This window comes from Vicia villosa, unplaced genomic scaffold, assembly GCF_029867415.1.
Source record: "Vicia villosa cultivar HV-30 ecotype Madison, WI unplaced genomic scaffold, Vvil1.0 ctg.000004F_1_1_1, whole genome shotgun sequence".
Taxonomy (NCBI): domain Eukaryota; kingdom Viridiplantae; phylum Streptophyta; class Magnoliopsida; order Fabales; family Fabaceae; genus Vicia; species Vicia villosa.
This window is the reverse complement of record NW_026704934.1, coordinates 1,682,282-1,692,346: the sequence shown is the minus strand read 5'-3', so window position 1 is coordinate 1,692,346 and position 10,065 is coordinate 1,682,282. Positions and strand designations below refer to the sequence as shown.

The following is a 10,065-nucleotide window of genomic DNA, read 5'->3' as shown; positions in this document are numbered from 1 at the left end:
CATATCATTGTAAACCAGTAGTTTACAAATTAGACTTAAATGTGTCGTTGATAAAACCGATTGGGTCATCTCGGATATAATATGATGCGAATAATTTGTATTGAAGAACCAGAAGTTTATTCAATCCAGTCAATATTTGTGTGTTTCTAAAGGAAAATAAAAATTTGAGAAATTGAGTTTTTATGACATTAATTGTTGCATCGACTAAAATATCATGCCTATGTCTCTACTCACAACCAGAAGTTTATGAAATTATTTTCTCAACTAATTAGACTAAGATCTCTTGTTTTCTGAATTTTATAAAAATTCTTGTATAAGTATCACATATATTATTAAAATTAATATTGAATATCATGTAATATATGTTCATAAAAAGAAAATGGACCGGAAGATCCATTCTTTAGACGTCTAAAGTTAATTATATGGTTGATACTTATGAGATCATCAATTCTAAATTATATATTTGAAACACCCAAACTATGATATTAAGATATTTATTCGCATTAAGCCAACAAGATACTATGTATTAGTCCTCCCTAATTTATTCTAGTATTTCTCATCTTAGTGAACATTTGGATGTATTGTGTATATTCCAATTGCTCCAATATAATACATTAAGATGAGTCATGAAAGAATATTGGAAAAATATAATTAATATGAATCTCAATTTTGAGGATATAATTTGAGCAAATAATCAAATACTTGATTGCAGCCCAGTAGGCTGATTATCACTTGATAGATTAATTTTCCCAATATTAGGGGGAGGGAAATGAACAGCTAAAATCATGAACAAGAAGTTCAAATGAACAAGTTAAAATAAATTGTTGTCTTGATCCTCGTACAAATTAATATGAACCAAAAGTTCAAAATATTATTCATTTGCAAAGTCTATGAAATAAATTATCAGCTGATAATACTCCACTCAAAGTGGATTTCCTATTGGATAATATAATATTGCAAATGACTTGTAGTTGCGCCTGAAGCGTGGTATGAAAGTCGGTTCCAATGTTAAAAGTCCTCTACTAAGAAAAGAAACTAAAGATGACCCAAGTGAGGATATGAAAATGCTAAGAGCACTGTGACCTAATTTAATTTTCAGTTCCAGAAGAATAAATCAAGTACTTGAAATATGAAATAAAGAGATCTCGATAAATTATGTCATGGATGAAATGGAATGGAATCGAAATTGAGATAACCAAATAAAGTCAATATTGACAATGTCTTTGTATACAATATAGCGCTAAAAGTGATCAATGATAACGAGGATCATAAGTCAAAGTCTATTAAAGATTGTAGACAAAGTGAGAATTGGCCAAAATAAATATATTCAATTGAAGAAGAATTAAACTCACTTTACAAGTAACTCACTATTGGACCTATAGTCCGAACACCTCAAGGTGTGAAACTAATGTGATATAAATGAGTTTTTGTGAAAAACAAAAATAAGAATGATATAAAGTTTGATTTATTGCTCAATGATTTTCACAAAGACCTAAGATTGATTTTGATACAACATATCCACCTGTAGTGGATTCAATCGGTTTTGGATATTTAATTAGCCTTGTAGCACATGAAGGGCTTAATTTGAACATGCTGAATGTTATGACATCTTATTTATATGGTTCACTTAATAGTGACATTTACGTGAAACTCCCTGAGGGTTCAATATACCAGAGGCACGTAATTGTAGATCTCGAGAAAACTATTACATCAAATTGAACAAGTCTCTCTATGGGCTGAAATAATCTGGATGCATGTGGTATAATCGCCTTAGTGAATATTTACTAAATGATGAATATACTAATAACTCAATTTGTCCTTGTATTTTCATAAAATGATGTGGAAAAGTATTTGCAGTAATAGTTGTCTATATGGATGACATAAGTATTATTGGAACTCCTGAAGAGCTTCCAAAAGCTATAAACTGCTTAAATAAAGAGTTTGAGATGAAGGACCTAGAAAAGACAAAATATGTCTAGGTTTGCAAATTGAGCATTTGGAAAAAAGAATATTTGTACATCAAGAAGGCTATATAGGAAAGTGTTGAAATGATTCTATATGGACAAATATCATCTATTGTCTACTCTAATGGTTGTTAGATCATTAGATGTAGAGAAAGATCCTTTCAGGCCTCAAGAAAATGATTACAAAAATTGTTTGGTTCTTAAGTACCATATCTTAGTGCAATTGGAGCACTAATGTATCTTGCTAATTATACACGTCTCGATATATCGTTTGTGGTCAATCTATTACGAAGATACAATTATTCGCCTACATGAAGACATTTGAATGGAGTCAAACATATACTTCGTTATCATAGAGATGCTGGTTACTTGTCAGATTCTCACAAGGGTAGATCTGAAAGAGGTTATTTGTTTACATGTGATGGTACAACCATTTCATGGCGATCTATCAAACAAATCATGGCAACAACTTCATAAAATCCTGCATAACTATTACCACTACATGAAGTCACTTCGAAGAAGAAATTTTAAGCAACTACTACAAATAATATCGTCTCACATGTAAATGTCTGCATGAGGGGGAGAAATACATATGTTTTGCACTCTTTTTTCCTTCACCATGGTTTTGTCCCATTGGGTTTTCCTGGTATGGTTTTTAACGAGGCAATTCACATTTAAAGGATATTGTACTCTTTTTCCTTCACTAGAATTTTTCCCACTGGGTTTTCTCTAGTAAGGTTTTAACGAGGCATATCCTCAATGAACATCCAAGGGGGAGTGTTATGAATAATAGTAAATAGATATGGATGTTCATTTTCCCCAATCTTTCTATATTCCTTAACTCCTATAATTTAAGTTCCTAACCTTTGTGTATTCCTTGAGTTAATGGTTGTCATTGGTCATGTACTATAAATATGGATCATATTGCAATGTAAATGGTACTTTTGGAAGAAGATAATACAATATTGCTTTCTCTCTTCTCTTTCTCTCCTTCATGTATCATTCATCTCTATATTGATTTGGTGAATTTCATAACAATAGCCATTTTATCATCAACATGGTGTTAACGTTACGTTACAATTTGGCCTTCAAAAATTTGAAGTCATCTTTCTATCTCGTTTACAATTTGATTTTAAAAGGGTTAAAGAGGGTTATGATTGGAAAAGCAATTAAAAAGCATGCCTCTATCTCATTTCTTCTCATATGAGAGATGATTATAAAAAGGTGTGGGTCCCACTGAAATTTAATCTCTCTATCCTATTTCTCTGCACACCAAACAAGAGAAGTTGAACCTCTCTTTTAGGGGTGTTCGCGGACCGGTTTGGTTCGGTTTTGAGAGAATCTGATACCCAAACCGATTAAAATTAAATGGATTGGTTTGGATTGGATTTATAAATTTTTACGATAAAGCCCAAACCGAACCGAGAAACAACGGATTGGTTTGGGTTGGATTGATCGGATAGATAAAAAATGAAAAAATATTTTTAAAAAATAACTTATTTACAAAAATTAATTTTTCATAATATTATAAAAAATATAATATTAATAGTGTTCAAATTTAAATATTATACTAGAAAATTTTCTCTAATAGATTCAAAAATATCTAACAAGAAAAATATCTAAGATTAAGACTTTTGAATCTATAACTAGTCACTTGAATTAATATGATGATGAATGTGTTCATAACTTTATGTTCATTTATCATATTACACTATCAATTTTCTAATAACAAATTAAAATAGCATAACTTGTCCACACACAACATTTTGTTTTTTCTTATTGAAGTTGAATGTTTGGAAGTAATTTTCATGATAATTAATTATGGTTGGTTTGGGTTGGGCTTGCGGGTAGAAAGTTGAAAATCCAATGCCCGAACCGATTGTCATTGGATTTCATTGGTTTGGTTCGGTTATTGCCCGAACTGAAAAAATATCCAACCCAAACACTATGGTTTGGTTCAGATTGTGGTTTGGTTCGGATTTACCCGAACCAATGAACACCCCTACTCTCTTTCCTATTTCTCTCTCTGCTGACTCTCTCTTCATAATTTCTCTTAAAACAAACAGAGTTTTAGACAAATATAAAAACAACCAAATATAAGTTAGTGAAGATTTTTCAAGTTTACTTAAGTTTAGAAATGAGTTAGTCCACTTAGAAAGAAAAAAAGAGAGTTAGTCCCATCAAAATTAAGTAGAATTAGACCATTTGACATTTTACTAATTCAACCATTTATTATTATCAAAATATATTAATTATCAAACAATAAAGTTTTCCATAAATTTTGAATTTATAGCTATATAATAACAATCAATATTTACTTATATTTTAAAAGTATTATTATACATTTTTGAAATTATTTATAAAGTTGATATATTTACTAAGAACTCTTGATTAGACAATTGGATTAGTAAAATTCACTATTTATAATAAGTTATTAAGTAGAATAATTTATTTCTGAGTTGCTCTCATAATCAATGTAACTCTCTCATACTCTCCGTTTTCACGATGCATGTTGGTATTTGGTTGACGTCTCTGTGCTATGAACTATGATTCGAATTCATCACATAAACTTCTTCAGGAATTGATGGAATTATACTCCAAGGTCTTGAACCAAGTCATTGTGACTCATTTGAGAATTAGTACAAATAAGTTGAATTTCCCCACACTCCTTGCGTGATGATAATCAAGTATGATGTCCTTTGAGAGTTAATACAAACAACTTGCATTTCCTCGGTTTTGTCATAACTCTCCAGCTTCATAGCTTTTTCTAGTGGCTTATAGATCATGCATTCGATAATATGATTAGTTGGATTGTGCTCGCTTCCCCTTCGAGAACGGTGTAAGGGAGACTTCCTAGAATGGAAATCCGGAGGTAGCGTGTGGCTTCAACAATTGCCCCAAGATTCATGAGGAGGAGAATTGTGGACATGGTGACAATCATGATGTCTTTTTTGGAAATTGTGGTACTTTTTTTGGCTACGACGCAACATCGATGGGAGCGGCCCTCGGGTAGCTCCGTAGTGACCGTATTGCAACCCCTCTAGATGAGTTGCGATATGAGAAGGAATTTTCTACTAGTTATTTTATATGTGGAGGAGCCTCTTGTTGAGGAGATTCATAATAACCATGCATTCATAGCGTTTCTTAGAGTTGTTGGAGGTTGTGCGACAACTTTGATCCATAAGATTGAAATGAAGGTGGAGGGAGAGGTTATTGAGATGAATGCACTCCTATAAAAAACACATAACACCTCATACGCGAAATATATTTAACTTCGGTTAAAGAAGCGAGGTTACGAAGGGCGTCATAAAAAGTTGTCACTTAACACCTCAATGATTTAAAATTTAATGGGTAAAGTTATATGCATATGGGATAAGATAATTTATTTATTTTTAAAAAATTGTTACATTGTTTACCAAAATATTACATTGTTTACACATAATATTAAAATAAAAATCAAATTCCCTAGAGATCTAGATAAAAATCAAATTTCCTAAAGATCTAAATTTTAGATCTTCGAATTATTGAATCTTGGGTAAGATCAAATGTTAGGTGCGGAAGTATTTTATACGGATCTTGCATGCATTTATTTGTTTTTGATGAAAAAAAGATAAGATAATTAAAAAAATATATTCAAATATATGATTTTTAGCTCAAATTAATATTTAAGAAAATAAACCTCGAAACCAAATAATTTTCTGCTCATGCAATCCTTCATAGAGAATTTTTTTCAAGCGTCTTTATGTTTCAAACGCTTCATATTTCATTTAGGTTAGAAATGTTAATATGCATCATGTTTATATAATGAATGTTGCTTAGGTTTCACGCGGATCACTAATGGAAGTGACTTGAGCGTTGATACTCATGAAATGGATGGTACAATTCGTTTAAGGACAGTGATCAATATTTTTAATTATCATGCCAAAATCATTTTCTCGGTTTCTAACAAAATTCGAGGTAAAAGGTGTATAAGCTTTTTTTAACATTACATTATTTAGACAGTTGATAGGATCAAATTATGTATATCTTGTTGCTGAGGAGGTTCTTTTATGGAGTATATGGAGTGGTGATCATATGTATGATACATGAACGGTGTTGCGGTGATTCGTAGATAGAGTTGCCTTGGATGCTTTGCAAGGAGGTTCAGAGAGAACGAAACTTAGTAACACAAATGGTTATGGTGCTTGGAACGGTTAGCATAAGCGATTGTAGTGAGGCAACAAAAGAGAACGGAAAAACAGGATGGTAATTCGCGAGAATCAAAAGGTAAATCCCACATACGACGCCACTATTGTATACTCCAATAGAAGATGAATGGTAGGTTGAAGATGACCATCATAAAAATATTTCCGGTACTAATGTAGATGTTTTCAGTGATTAGATGGGAGGGGGAGGTACCTACTAGGTTATCACTCCAATGCATAAGTTAGTAAAACGAGAGATGTTGAACTTGCAAGTACGAGTTTGAATGAATATTTGGGCGTGACTCTGAGGCACGCATATATGGGATGACGGTTAGAACCGTCACTGATTTGATGTGAGATGTATAATTATCATTGGTTGAGATAAAGACGAGACATTGTTTTGGAGCGGTATTTTGGTGTGGAGGTTTACTTATTCACCAGTTGAAAGAGCGCATTTATTTAACTGCATTGGACTTCTGAATTAAATCGATATCGTAGGACTTTGGACCGTCCGAACATATTGTTATTGAAATGAGTTATATTTTTTTTGGTAAAAAAACTCTTTATGTCACAATTCTTGGAGAAGAATGCACAAAGCTAAAGTGGCATTGAATTCTACGTTGTTTGCGGGTTGGGAGATTAGAAAAGCATATACCACATGGTTCTTAATTATTTTACCCAAAATGTTCCCTAGATTTAAAAGTTTCAATATCCCATCTCACTTTTTGGTTGTAAAATTTGATAGTAGAGTTACACTTACATGATGCATAAACTTTGCTAGAGCTCACTTCTTGATTCACCAGCAGATGGATGTTGCGCACACTAAATCTCAAATGCTTCATCCAAAAAACACTCACGTGTGATGTTTGTGGCATACTACTTATAGAAGTAATTGATATCATTAATTTATTTCACAACCACAAAAAAAAAAGGTAAATCAATTTTCCACTTGACGAATACATTCTTTGAATTATATTTCAAAGTAGACTGCAAAACATTCTTTGAAAAAGAATAATCCAGAAGAATATGTTGTGTCGATTTCCCCGATTACAAGTTGTACAAGTTTCAATTCGAGATCATTCCTCTATGCAGACGACTTGAATTCATTAGCAAACAATTCTGCACCACCTTTCACTAGAAATGGTGAAGTTGTTTGACATGACCGCAGGTGAACGAATATGTCCATAATATAAGTACATTGATTTTATAAAGATTTTTGTCAAGTATCGGTTCAAATTAATGTGATGATTGGTCGAATAATTTAAAATTAGAATGAAATTCGTGCAATGCGCGGTTGTAGCTGGTTTATAAACATCCTTCAAAATCCTGTAGGTAGATGTTGAAATCTTAGTATTTCATTACAAATTAAAATATATAAGGAATTCAAATATAAGGTTGTTAACTAAACTTTTACTAAAGAGGAAATAAAAATAATATGAAGTGATAAATGATCAAATTCTTAAGGAAAAAATACATGCATGCAAAATGATTTGGTTTACTGTGAAAATAAAGATAAATGAAATTCATATAGGTAAACTCACTATATTAATATTAACAAATGAAATAATTTGAAATGCATAACCATTTCTGTTTATCCGTATGCGTTATGAACTTATGATACCATTGAAAACTTGTTTACTTATAAATTTAGAGAATTTCTTGATAGACTCCTTATGGGGAACGAGAATCTCCGCTGAAAACTCCAAAATACTTCTATATTTCGGAAATGCATCTTTGAAATAATTTTTTTTCTGAAAAAAGAGTTGATTTCGGAAGTGCACTTCCGAAAACACTTTAATTTTAGAAAAAAAAGGTATTTTCGGAGATACATTTCCGAAAACACTCTTTTTTTTCCAAAAACATGACTTTGGAGATGCACTTCTGAATTCACCCCTTGGAATATTTCGGAAGTATATTTCCGAAGTGCATCTCCGAAAACCCATTTTTTTCCTAAAAATAAAATGTTTTCGGAAGTGCACTTTCGAAATCAGTCTTTTTTCAGAAAAAAATAATTTCGAAAACGCATTTCTAAAATATAAGAAATTTTTGCCATAGGTGACAAAAAAGTTGAGGGGTCTACAAAGAAATTCTCTAAATTTAAAAGTGAATTGAAAGTGTCTTAATTTAAAAAATTGTAAAAACAAATTTAGATCTGAACATACATTTTATAATGTTGGATTTCTTGAATTTGTTATAAGGGGCAAATGGTGCTCTAACTTTTAAAATTTCCACAATACTAATACTTGTCAAATAAAAATTATATGCCATGCAATTCACTGAAATCTCACATAAAATTTACTTGCTTACTGTTTTGTTTGTAAAAATTACTATGGGTGTCCACTTATACACCATGGAGGACGTTATAAGATCCAATTTTTTTACACAATCAGCAGCAATAAATGAGCGTGTATCTGTTCTTGCTCTTTTGCCTTTGGTTGGCTTTTAATATATGCAGTTTGATTCAAAAAAATAAATGAGCGTGTAGCATCATTATCAGTAATAGTAATTAAGAATGAAACATATACCTTAAATCAACTTGTCGTCACTGGAAGTCTGAGTTCCTGACAAAGCAAACACATTCTCCCAGGATTGAGCTTGCTTGAGCTTCTGACACCGTTGTACTGATGTGTCCAGGTTCACCACAATTGTAGTAAGTCACCACATAATCCTTGCAATCAGCAACCAAGTTCTTGTCTTTCCACATCGAAAATACTTCTTCGTATCACTCTTACAATCATTGGCACGATGACCCGACTCACCACACCTAAAACATTTAAGAGGAGCAAGACCACCTCCCCCACTTGGCCTCTTAGCATCAACAACCCTCTGTTTACCTTTTTCAATTAGAGCATTATGAGGCTTCTCATGGTTCAGATGTTGTTTCCCTCTCTTCTCGCTCAGACTCTTATAGTGAGCTGACTTAGCCATACTATCTTCCTCGAAGATTCTACAGCTATTCACCAACTATGGAAACTTGCGGGTCTGTTGATAACCAATAGCTTGCTTGATCTCCAGACGCAAACCATTCTTAAACTTGATACACTTTGGGAAATCAGCAGTTGCCTTACTGTAATGAGGATAGAACTTCACCAATTCCATGAACTTGACAACATACTCAGTAACAGATGAACTCCCTTGTTTCAGCTCTAGATATTCAATCTCCTTCTTCTCGCGAACATATTCCAAAAAGTATTTCCTCATAAATTCTCTACAAAACACAACCCAAGTAATCATTTTTCCTGAAGTTTCTAGCACTTGACGGACATTGATCCACCAAATATCAGCCTCCTCAGCCAGCATATGCGTGCCAAACCGTACCTTACGAGTTTCAGAATAGTCTATCTCACAGAAGATCCTCTCAATCTCTTTGAGCCAAGTCTGCGATCCATCAGGATCATACATACCCTTAAAAGTAGGCGGGTTGTTCCTTTGAAAATCTCCCAGATTATGGAACTCATCGTTCTCACAAGCATTAGGCTGATTCTGCACAGCCTAAGCGACAACCTACAAAGCAGCAACAATCACAACAATATTTCTTCTAACCATTTCCTGTTTCACGATAATAACAACAAATAATGGTTAGCAGAAACTACCTCGACCCCGACAATATTCAACGGTCACACTCCATAGACTTAACAACTTGGACGGACATACCAACCTGCTCTAGTACCACCATGTAACACCCTATATTCCATAGCGTAATTTATAAATAAAATTCAAAGTAATTTAGAACCTCTAAATAATGAGGATGCTACATTCATCTTCGAGTAGCTCATACAACAGGATATGTAACACACATGTATAAAAATCAAAACATAATTCCAAACACATTCAAGTCTGAACTTCAATATTTTATTAGCAGCAGAAAACATCAACAACAAATAGTTTTACTTATCAAACATGAGTTATAACCACCA

General features: G+C 32.6%; 1 protein-coding gene across 1 annotated transcript; it reads right to left on the bottom strand.

Annotated features, from left to right (window-relative positions):
• Nucleotides 1–9,112: 9,112 nt before the first annotated feature.
• On the bottom strand, nucleotides 9,113–9,824 carry LOC131621390 (uncharacterized). Its single transcript, XM_058892428.1, has 3 exons — nucleotides 9,807–9,824; nucleotides 9,692–9,697; nucleotides 9,113–9,640 (listed from the first exon to the last, which is right to left on the bottom strand). The coding sequence occupies exons 1-3, from the start codon at nucleotides 9,822–9,824 to the stop codon at nucleotides 9,113–9,115; spliced, it is 552 nt and encodes a 183-aa protein (XP_058748411.1).
• Between the last annotated feature and the right edge of the window lie 241 nt (nucleotides 9,825–10,065).